This window comes from Besnoitia besnoiti, chromosome XII (genome assembly GCF_002563875.1).
Source record: "Besnoitia besnoiti strain Bb-Ger1 chromosome XII, whole genome shotgun sequence".
In the NCBI taxonomy this organism is placed as follows: domain Eukaryota; phylum Apicomplexa; class Conoidasida; order Eucoccidiorida; family Sarcocystidae; genus Besnoitia; species Besnoitia besnoiti.
Window position 1 is genome coordinate 1367711 of NC_042367.1, and position 11467 is coordinate 1379177.

At 60.5% G+C, this 11467-nt stretch overlaps 2 protein-coding genes across 2 annotated transcripts; both read right to left on the reverse strand.

Annotated features, from left to right (window-relative positions):
- Positions 1-2531: 2531 nt before the first annotated feature.
- On the reverse strand, positions 2532-4907 carry BESB_023940 (RNA recognition motif-containing protein; the record flags this gene model as incomplete). Its single annotated transcript, XM_029361096.1, has 1 exon — positions 2532-4907. One exon carries the CDS (start codon positions 4905-4907, stop codon positions 2532-2534), a length of 2376 nt encoding a protein of 791 aa, XP_029215911.1.
- Positions 4908-5568: 661 nt separating this feature from the next.
- Positions 5569-8141, reverse strand: BESB_023950 (RNA recognition motif-containing protein; the record flags this gene model as incomplete). The annotated part of the gene is made up of 4 exons (XM_029361097.1): positions 5569-5788; positions 6199-6525; positions 6830-6918; positions 7668-8141. 4 exons carry the CDS (start codon positions 8139-8141, stop codon positions 5569-5571), a joined length of 1110 nt encoding a protein of 369 aa, XP_029215912.1.
- Between the last annotated feature and the right edge of the window lie 3326 nt (positions 8142-11467).

Below are 11467 nucleotides of genomic sequence, written 5' to 3' on the forward strand. Positions count from 1 at the left end.
AATATATATATATATGCGCATGTATAGATGCATACGGATAAATAGGTACTCAGGAACCAGCCCTGGTGTGCTACTGTTTAGGCTTGTGAGTGGCTAGGATGCCGTGGCTGTGTTTGAGATTCCCACTTTCAAAGAAAAAGAATATTTGAGCTTTTACTTACACCCGCACGCCACAACCCATGCTATGGAAACTGCTGGAAGAAGAAAGCTTCCTTGTTCCAAAGCCCATTTCACGGTTTTTTTCTCAGTTCACGGGTACGAAGCGATAGCGCGTTAACACATCAACGGGTATCAAAATATTCTATACAAGATGACTCACGGTCACGAGATACCAAGCTGCAGGTCGTTCAGGTTTAAGGCATTTTTCACGAATAAAAGCTCGCTTTCTCAGCCCTTCAACTTCGCACGCTCGACGAGAAAAAGAACCACTTTGCACAGCCTCTCTGGTGTCACATTCTTCCCTGGAGAGCAGACAGTAGATGGTGCGCAGACCGGTGCCCCGCACCGTGCGGACTCCTCATTTGTTTTTGAGGCGTTTTTCTCCGGATGTCAAGAACCATTTACCGCTAGTTGTGCTGCTCGTTCGGTATGTGAGTGTGCATCACAAGCCGAAAGCCCAACGCTTCGCAGCCTCGGTAGTCGAAAAAATGGCTATGCGGTGCAGAGAGCTGAACTATCTTTTGTCGCCGCTGCAGTAGATGGAGAGCGTAAAGGTAATCTAAGTCGCTGTTTCGCTGGACAGCCGCGCGGGGAGAAGTACAGGAATGAATGCTTGGGGAGTGGAGACGGTGATAAAGGTCAAGTCTCGGTAGCTCTCCGGCCTAGCACTCCCTGCCCCTGCGGGCTCGAGTTTTCTCTTTTTTTACAGTGGCTTTCTGTCTCGAGGGAGAAGCTTGCACGCATCAGGTCAAGGCGCATGAGGCGAGAGTGACGGACAGGAAAAGAAAAACGCCGCAGCGAGCGAGTTTCAGACAGAGAGAAGACAGCCAGAAACGTCACCAACGTCATGGCGTAAGAAAATCCCTACGTCGCAGAAGCTGCATTGTCAGTCCGTTTTTTTGCCGTGTAACTGCGAGAGCGAAAGCTCATATTCTCTCGCGCGCGAGAGGAGAGGAGACTCGCGAGCGACTCGCACAACCGTGCAACGGGCGTGCGTCTGCCGTTTTTTTCCTTCTTTTCAGCCGCCAGCACCGCGCCTCGCCGCCTCCGCCTTCTCACTGCACTGCGTGCGCTCGCTCGGGACGCGAAAGCGTAGAAATCCTGAACATGTGAGAGCCACACACCTTGAAGGAGACGCCCGAGCAATCTCGATAAGTTTCTCAGTCTGTCAGGTTGACCCTTCGACCCTAGGGCCGGCCGCCAAGAAGGAACGAAGCAGATGCAGACGCTGGAAAAGCGAAAAAACCGCCGAAAATGCAGAAAACCTCTCTAACACACTCTGCCTAGTCCGCAGAGACACGCGCTCACACCCCTCCTCTCACCCGAGCGTCTGGAACCCAAACCAAAGGCGTCCCCCCCTCGCTCTGCCACCGGCGGGGGGTCACAGCCGTATGCCGCCACGCCCGAAGAACGCAAAAATGGATCAAAAATCTCTCATAAACAACTCCACGCCACCTCACTCGATGCAGAGAAAGAGCCGACCGCGCCGAAAGCGGCGGACGCTCGAGGGACACCCGCCACGCCCACGAAAGAAAAACTCAAAAACGTCTCCCCTCCTGACGCCGGCGGAGTCGCTCACTCACTCACACTCCATGCCTCCGAAGAAACGGATTTCGCAAACTGCACCCAGGCGGCCGCTCCACACAAGTATATACACATAAGCATATATATATATATATATATATATATATATATGCATGTGGATGTATGAAGATACACATATACATATGTAGAGGTCATGTATATATATATATATATATGTCCGATATCACGTAGGTGGTGCACCGTGTGCTAGCCCCCTACGCACATAATTCTATCCACGAATGAATATACAAATAAAAATCTATCAGTTTCCATGTCTAAAAGGGCCTTCGTCTCGCCTTCACGGCGCGCGCCCCTCGCGCCACAGGCACAGCGCGGCGCCAGCGTCTGGGGGCGTGACGTTGCTCTCTTCAGCCTCGCCGGTTGCCGCCACCGGCAGCGGCACACCGGCGCGGGCGGAGGCGCCAGAGGCAGCGAAGCTTCACTCAGCAGTCAGCTGAGCGACCGCGCGGTATTGAGGGCGCCGCGAGTCCAGCGAGGAAAGGAGAAAGCGACGAGCGAACCAGAAGGCGGCCAGAGGACGAGGGGGAGGAACGGTGACGTCTGGGATGGGCCAACACATGCACGTCAAGCGCGCGTTATCAGAAACCTCGAGGCGAACAGCGGGTATGACCGCAAGCGTCCGCGGAAAAGATCGCACGCACAACCGCGCGCCGAAACGGATAGATTCACGCGCCAGCAGCACAGCCAACTCGATGTTTCGAGATCTTATGACATTTATTTGGATATTCAGATCAACGTACGCCGCCTTGTCTCTGACGAGCGACGCCTCAGTACAGAGCAACTCTTCTCGCTTTCTTCCTCATTCCTTCGTCTCCATCCTCGCGCGCCATTCGCGACGCAAAGCGATCGCGGCTGTCGCTTCTTCGGGCTCCTCTGCGGTCGTCGTCGTCCGGCGGAGACAGTGAGCGTCTCCGGTATCGCCTGGATCTCTCTTCTTCTTCGCGGTCTCGCCCCCGCTCTCTTCGGTCCTCTTCGTCTTCTCTGCGTCGTCCTCGGTCTCTTCGTTCCTCCTCTTCGCGCTCTCTGCGGGCTGGCGCGTAGCGGGAGGGTCGCGACGGCGGAGACAACGAGCGGCGAGCGTCTTCCCGCTCTCGATCTTCTTCTCTTCTGCCTCTGCGCGCGGGAGAAGAGCGCGGCGACATTCCTCTCCGGTCTGAGTCGTAAGAGTCCTCCATCTTCTTCTCCCGACCTCGCCTCCCTTCGTCTTCTCTGCGACCTCTGCTACCGCCGACTTCATCTCTCCTTCTCCTCTCTCCACCCTCGTCCCCGTCTCTTCTTCGGCCGGCTTCTTCCTCCTCTCTTCTTTTTCCACGCCAGTCATCCCGGTCCTCTTCTCTTCTCCGTCGCCTGTCATCCTCGTCATCTTCTCTTCTTCTCACGCGTCTATCACCATCTTCCCCTTCTTCCCTTCTTCTCACTCGTCTATCGTCCTCCTCATCTTCTCTTCTTCTCCCTCTTCTATCATCTTCAACATCTTCTCTTCTCCTCCCTCGCCTGTCATCCTCTCCATCCTCTCTTCTGCTCACGCGTCTATCATCCTCTTCATTCTCTCTTCTTCTCACGTGTCTATCATCCTCTTCATCCTCTCTTCCTCTGTCGCGTCTATGGTCCTCCTCATCTTCTCTTCTCTTCCCCCTTCTACCACCTTCGTCACCGTCTCCGGTTTTCCCTCCCCTGTCATTCTCGTCATCTTCTCTTCTTCCTCTCCTGTCATCCTCCTCATCCTCTCTTCTCATTCGCCTATCATCATGGTCATCATCTCTCCGTCTGCCGCGTCTATCGTCCTCCTCATCTCCTCTCCTCCACCTTCTATCATCTTCGTCATTTGCTCCTCTTCTTCCTCTCCTGTCATCCTCGTCATCATCCACTCTTCTTCTTCCCCTCTTGTCATCCTCGTCATCATCTTCTCTTCTTCTCCCTCTCCTGTCATCCTCGTCATCATCCACTCTTCTTCTTCCCCTCCTGTCATCCTCGTCATCATCCACTCTTCTTCTCCCTCTCCTGTCATCCTCGTCATCATCGTCTCTTCTTCTCCCTCTCCTGTCATCCTCGTCATCATCCACTCTTCTTCTTCCTCTCCTGTCATCCTCGTCATCATCTTCTCTTCTTCTCCCTCTCCTGTCATCCTCGTCATCATCGTCTCTTCTTCTCCCTCTCCTGTCATCCTCGTCATCATCGTCTCTTCTTCTTCCTCTCCTGTCATCATCATCCACTCTTCTCTTCCTCCTGTCATCCTCCTCATCTGCCCTTACTTGGCCACGTCTCTCATCGTCTTCCTCTCTTCTTCTTTCCCTGCGATCATGCTCGTCATCTTCTCTTCGTCTCCCTCGAGCATCATCATCGCCTTTGTCTGCTCTTGTGGGAAGCTCATCCTCGTCGTCGTCGCGCGTGCGTCTCCTCTCGTCTCTCTCGGGGCTGGTTCTCATTCCACTCCACTCGGGCCTTTCGCGGCTCTCGTCGTCCTCGTCTCTTCGAGCCGATCGGAGCGCCGGCGGCCTCTCCGCTCTTCCTCTCTCCTCGTCCTCGCGCGGGTTTCTCCTCGCGGCTCGATCGCGAAGACACAACGGAGACTGAGCGCGTTTCTGGCCTCGGGTGTCTTCCTCGCGGTCGTCTCGTCGCCACTCTTCGCGCGCCGTTCGCCTCGGCGGCGAGTCCCCGCGCCCGTCCGCGCAGTCTCTCGCGTCGTCGCGCCCCGCTCGGCGGCCGGCGAGGGGGCTGTCGACCCGCCTGACGCGCTCCTCGCCGTCGCCGCCTGACAACGCCGGGCGCACTCCGCGTGCATCCGCGCGCCCTTTGATCTCTTCTTCGTCGTCTTCGTCGTCTTCCTCGTCTCTGTGGCGCTGCCCGCGCACGGAGGCATGCGAGCGGGAAGGAGAAAGCGACCTGCGCCTCCTCTTGTCGCAGATCTCCCCTCTCTCTGCCTCGCGCCTCTTAGGCGTCCCCCCCCGAGCCGTCAGCCGCGGGGAGAACGACTCATCTGTCTCAGACTCCCCTCCTCGTGCACGGTCTAGCGCCTCCCTGCGCTCCTTTGAGAAGCTCCCTCGCCGCGCCTCCTTCGCTCTTCGTCGCTTAAACAGCGGCGAGTCTCTGTCTGGCGACTGTTCCTCCTCCGCCTCCCTCCGTGCGTCGCGTTCGCGATCCATAACGCTGCCCCTGCTCCGTCTCTCTTGCCCCCCCCGAGTTCGTCCTCTCGATCCGGTCGCTCTCTCTCTCTCGGGCGCCCGCGTTCTTCTCTTCGCGGCGAATCCCTGCGGCGATCGTCGTCTCGTTTCTCGTCGCCCGCGCTCGACGCCCGCGCCGCGGAGTCTCTCCGCTCGCCCCTTCCTCGCTCGCGGTCGGCGGCGCCCTCGCAGGCGTCTCTTCGCCGGGGCGACGGGCTGCGCGACGCAGAGGCAGATCTCGGCTTTCTTCTCTCCTCACGCTCTCCGTCTCTTTCTTCCCCGTGGCTCATCTTCGGCCGGCGAGGCGAGCGCGAGGGCGAACGCGACCCGGGTCTAGAGGCTGAAGCTGCGCGGGAAGGCGAGCGCGACGCGGCTCGGCGTCTCCCCTCTCTCTCCTCGCGCGTTTTCCTCTCGGCCTTCTCTCGAGACGCCGACGCCGATCGCCCGCCTCTCTCGCGCGCGTGGTCTGCGCTCGCCGGCGATACCTCTCGGCTCGCTTCGCGGCGCGATCGCTCGCTGTCCTCGCTGCGTCGCCTTCTGCGGTCGTAATCGCGAGACGCCGAGCGCCGCCCTCTGCTACGCTCACTCGCAGACCGACTCCCGGCACGGCTTTCGTTGCGCGACGCCCGGCGCGGACGCGGACTCAGGCTGTCATCGTCTTCTCGCCTGGGCCGCCTCCGCTCGTGGCGCCCCTCCCCGCTGCGGCTGTCGCAGCTGCTGTCCTCCTCGCTCCGCCTGCGGCCTCGGCTCGACGCGCTTCTCCGTCTATAGGACGAAGACCGCCGGTAGCTCCGGCTGCGGCTGCGCGAGCTGTAGCGCGGCGAATACCGGTCGTCGTAGTCGCGCGAGTAGTCTTTCTCGACCTGCGCACAACGCAGCACACGGCTACTCACGCTGGCTTGAAGTCGACGCCCCCGAAACCCCCACGAAAAATCAGGCGCAAGCAGCTGTCTGCCTCGAGTCCACAGGTCTAGGGTCTGAGCGGACCACGCAAAGTCTCCCTAGAACAGAGTCGCAGCTCGACTGTCTGGGCGCTTCTCGACTGAAACTGGAACGCTCCGGGCGACCTCAGCGGCGCGAGGTCGCCTCAGCATGTCCGCGACGTCTAAGCCGCCGGGTCCTCTTCCACATCCGCGGCCTCGAAAGCGTGTCTGCCCTCCTCTCTTTTTCTCCGATTTTTTTTCGCGTTTTTTCTCGCCGGCCAACCTTGATGATGGAGCAGCCGCGGCCGTCGACTCGCAGCTCGGTTTTGTCCAGCGCGCGGACGGCGTACTGCAGGTCTTCGGCGTGTTCGTACTCGACGACGCCGCGGCCCTGGGACAGCACCTCCGCGAAGCCGACAGGTCCCGCTCTGCGCATGTGGTCTTTCAAATGCTGCCAGCGGCAGCCCACCGGCAGGAAGGAGACCAGCGCGCGGTGCCCTGTGCGCCGCGGAGGACCGGAGACTGTTCCGTTCAAGTAGCTGCCGCCGCCCGCCGGAATCGTGTTCGGGTTCACCGACCCGAAGCGCCGCGAGGCCGGCGCGGAGGTGAACTCCACGCGCAGCGAGCGCCCGTGGAAGACGTGTCCGTGCCGAGTCGCCACTGCGTCTTCCGCCGCCCTGGAAAGCGCAGAAAAGAGAAAACCAAAGTGCGCACCCACGCGGGGACAGGACAACCGGACAACCCTGAGCCACACACACGGACGACGCGCGCGGAAACCACGCGAGCCACGCGACGCAACGCACGGGGGGAACGACACTGCCCGAGAGGACCCAACGGACATGCAGGCTATCTGCAACTCGAAATCGAAGGGCGCGCGGGCACCTCTTGCCCGCGAGGATCTGTCGTGCGAAGCTCCTCTTTGCAGCCTCTATCATCTCTGCGTAAAACTCAGAAGCCTCTTTTCTCCTCCCCGCGCCTCACCGAATCGTTTCGAACTCCACGAAGGCGTAGCAGCTGTCAGACATGCCGCCACGTGCGCGCTTGATGTCGATGTCTCTCAGCCGGCCAAACTGAACAGAAACAACAGAAGTCCACCACTGCAGTCTCGCGCGAACGGAAGAAAGCAGCCGTCGCGACACCGCAGACACGCTGTCGCATGTTCTTGGCCGCCGCGCAGTTCCCCTCGCACGCTCGATCCGCCTTCGCAAACTGAAGCACACACGGCTGCCTCCCCACTCATCTACGTATACATGCATATATGTATGTTATATAAATAAATGGACATAATAGGTATATGCGTACGTGTGTACACAAGTATATGCATATATGCACATGTGTGTATGCATGTGAGTGGGTGCATGTGTGTACATATATATATATATATATATATATATATATATGCATAGACGTAAAAAAAATGTGATAGGTGTATCCGAATATACATGCATATATGCGATGGATGCCTGTTTGGGTGTGGAAGTCCGACCAGCGTCCGCGTGCAGGCCCCCGCTGCGGAGACTTGGTACGCGTGCGTTGTGGCGTTTTCCTGCGCAGCGGGAGCGTGCTTTCCGCGTCTCGACGCTGAGGCGCTCCTCTCCCGCCGTCTGCGTGGTCGGCGGCGCGTCGCGTGCGCGTACCTTGAAGAGAAGATCTTCGAGGTCGCGCTCGCGAATGTCCTTTGGCAAGTTCCCCACGTAGATGCAGGTTGGTCTGCCGCGAACAGGCCCCGGTCCGCGGCGTGGGGGGAGCGGCGCGCAGAGCCCGCTCCCAGTGGCGACCCAAAGTTGGTGGGAGGGTAGCTCGGCACGTAGGCTCTCACCAGCGGGCGGCCGAGGCTGTCCACGGAGACGCGTCGCCCTCCGCCGCGCCTCTCGACCGAGGAGTCCGGAGAGCGGGAGTCGCCTCCGCCTCGCCTGCTGCCGCGCGCCGCCGACAGCGAGCGGTCGTCGCGCCGCCGCGAGGCAGACGCCGAGCGCCCGCGGGCGCCTGGGGAGCCGCTGCCGCTGCTGCGGCTGCGGCTGCGGCGCCCACTCGCCCTGCGGCGCTGTCCGGACCGCGACCGCGGCGACCGCGAGCCGCGCCGAGACGCAGAGCGCGGCGACCGCGACCGACGAGAGGGGGAGCGATCGCGGCCGAGTGTGGAGTCGTCGCGTCTCTCGCGGCTCGCCTCCCCCCGCTCCGCGCGAAGAGGCTCGGGCGAGCCCTCCGCCTCCTCCTCCTCACACGCGCGCGGCGTCGGCGAGCGCGACGCGCCGTGTCCAGCCTCTTCCTTCTCCACCTGGCTCGCCTCCATTTCGAAAAAGCTCGTTCGTTGCACAGATGCACGCAGATCGAGGTCAGTCCCTCCGGTTTCGGTTCCTCGCTCCTCCGCCGGCGTCCTCCGCGCGTCTTCCAACTCCCAGCGAGCGTGGGCTACTTCCGCGGACTCGCAGCTTGAGTCGCCTCTCTCCTCTCTCGCTTGTTGCGTGTTCTGCTCGCGTCTGAGGAGTCGACACACTTCTCCCGTGTCGCAGAACTCACACAGGCCGCTGGAGCGCCACGCGGCGAAAGCGCCTCCCCCGGAGCAAACGGAAAAAATCAGAAGTGAACCAGGGAAGTGAGACGGCCCTCTAGAGAGAGAAGCGCAAAAAGAGGTGAAAGCAGCACAGCGCGAGAAGGACAGTGATGGCGGCAAACGGCACGGAAAAAAGCGAAAGAGGACAAGGCGAGGTAGCGGGAGGGAGCTCCGTGGAAACACAGCGGGAAAGACGAGACTGAAAAGCTAGAACGGGAGAACGCGTCACAGAGCAAAGGAACGGCTCGAGAGGCCTCTCGACGCAGAAAAGTCTGGAATCACAACAGCCGCGCGCGCGCCGTAGTCGTTCAACGAGTGTGAAGAGCTCCAGACAGGCCCCGAGTTTCGCCGGAAACCTCCTCTCTGCGGCTCGATAAAAGTAGCTCCTCGACCGTAGGGCGATGTACACCGTGCGGGGACGCTGGGGTGAAGTGGAGAGAAAGCGGCGGAGGAAGGCAGCGAGAGTGTGCGCGGGAGACAGGAGCGCCGCGGAAAAGGGCGGCATAGAAGAGGCCGCGTACCAGGCGAATTTAAATCGCGAGAGGAGACGGGGAGGTCGCCCGGCAGAGAGGCGGGAACTAACAGATGCGCGGAGAGCAAGTCGAAAACTGAGGAGTACGTTTCCTCCCTTTCAAACAAAGAACGCCGGTTTCGGCGAGGAAAAGTGGGACGTGCAGCAGACGCACGGGGAAGTGAGGCAACGTGACGCGGCGCCAGAGGAAAGGCGAGACGAGGCTAGGGCGTCGACAGGACTGGAACAGCGTGCGGAAAAAAAAGGAATCCCTCGAGGGACGAGGGAACGGCGGAACGGAAAAACGCGCTTCCGACGCGTGCGCGAGGAGGGACACCGCGGCAGGGGGAAAATGTCGAAGAAGGGTCGCGAAAGCAGCTCACGTCAGTCTCCTCGAAAAAAGAAAAGGAATCTCTCTGCCGCGCCACGGCCAGGCCAGACGATTCGAAACTTGTCTGGAAACCGAAATACGCGCCTCTTCTCGCCGTCTCTCTCGCTTCCGCTCTGCATGCTTTCGTTCTCTCACCCGTTCGCGGTGTACGTACACTCGAGCTCCCGCCGCCCCCTCAAGTGCTGTTGCGCGCGCCTCTCCGCTGCGCCGAACTGGGCAGCTTTTCTCTTTCCTCGGCGGGCAGTCTCTCTTCTTAATTCGTTTCGACCCACCGCGTCCCCTCCCCTCCCACCCCCGCGGCAACCCTGCCGTTCCCAGGTGCCGCGAAAAAAAAAAACAAACCCCTTCTCGCCCGCTGGAGAGCTCTTTTCCCCTCATGCACTTCGCAAGCAGCGGACGCTCGCCGCTCTCCGCCACACCCGCGGCCTCTCGCGCGTCGAGTCTGTCTGCGTCCTCTTCCAACAGGTGCAGGCACGTCGCCAGCTGCAGCTTGTCTCGCGCGCCGGAAACCTGCGGGACTTTTCAAAAGACGCGCTTCCCGGCATCCGAAGCAGCTCATTGCCGCTCGACGCCCGGGGCTCGCGCGGCGCGTGCCGCGGCTGACAGCGCAGGCGCAGCCCCGGGCGTCCTCCCCCCCCACCCCCCACGCCGCAACAAAAGGGGAATCGCCCGCCGCGGAAAGAGCAGTCAGAGCGCATTGCACTCCACTCTCCGCGCGACCCTGGACCCTGCCTCACTCCAATTCCAATCCCTACGCGGGGCGCCCGTCGCAAGGAGCCAAGGCCGCAGCTGCCAGGAGAGGTGCCCTGCGCTGCCAAACACACCGAAAGCGACAAGAGAGAAGCGAACGTAGCTGCGCGCGGTCTGCACCTTTAACGTGGTGTTCTTAACGTCAGAGTATCAGGCTCCATGCGGCGCCGTGGAACCGTCGCTTCGCACTGAGCTCCAGATTCACTCGCTCGCACCGCTTCGTTATGCGTGGCGCGCGGTCTGTAGTGTCTCTCGGTAACTGACACGTATGCACACACGCAGGTTGAGACCGCCTTGAGTCTCCCCAAAAGGGGGTACAAGTCGCCGACGCCCCCCAGAGCCTGCTCAAGGCCGCCGCGGAGGCGCGAACACCTGACAGCACACATCGAGGGCGGGGGCAGGCGGCAGATCTCTGTTACTGTCCTTCCTAGCTGCTGCATACGTGGGGGACAGCTGTCGCGGACTCGCGCAGACCCCTTTCTAAGGGAGATGGGCTCGCGAATTGGGTCGTGAGCTGTGGCAAACACCTGCTCACCCCGCGCCCGGCTGCCACAGGCGCGTGACGCGTCGTGGAGTCTCGAGTTGGAGACCGCTTTTCGAACGGGCGCTTCTCGCGCTGCAGTCCGCCACGTTCGCATGCAGATGCGGTGCACGCGCCAGACTCACGCGGGCGCGTTTCTGTCGAGAAAAGAGCTTTCTTTGCGCAAGTGAATAAGCGGAGAAGGCAGAGAATGAGCCGAGCGAGTGTCTGTTTATGCGGGGTCTCCTGGGAAGAAATCCAGTCGCTGAGAGCCTCGTCCTCGGGCGCATGCAGCTGCGCTGAGTCGACCCCACTTACCACACGCCACAACGCGGCATTTCGCGTGATTTTGTTAAAGACCTGCGAGGCTTTGAGCGCACTTTTGTACCGTTTGGTTTCTGCTCCCCCTACTTGGAAGAGGATCTCCTCTGCTCGCCTCTCCCCAACCCGCAGCGGCCTCTCCTCATCGTCTGGGAGATCTCCTCTCTCCTCCCTTCTCGCCTACTCCATTTGAGTCCTCCCGTCTGTTTCTCTTTGCTTGCGCATTTTTGCGCTGGAACTCTCTGCAGGTCCCACCTCTTTTTACCTCCTCTCGGGTTGTGTCGCCCTCCTCACTCGGTGCCGTTCCGCCGCTTTCGTCTGTCCGGGCAAGAGAGCCCTGTTTTCTCGCCCTTCGCCGTTTTCCCCTCTTTTCTCTCAAGCGTCGCCTTCCACGTGGCGCCTTCCTCTGCGGAACCTCGTTTTTGCCTCTCCTCTGGCGCCGTCTGCTGCGTCTGTCTCGGCTCCGCCTGTCCCCCCGCCCCCCCCCCTCCACCCCCACCCGGTGACCCGCCGAACCGGCGTTTGAAAGTATCCTCTTCTTGTGGAGACAGTTTTTGCTTCGTTTGGACACT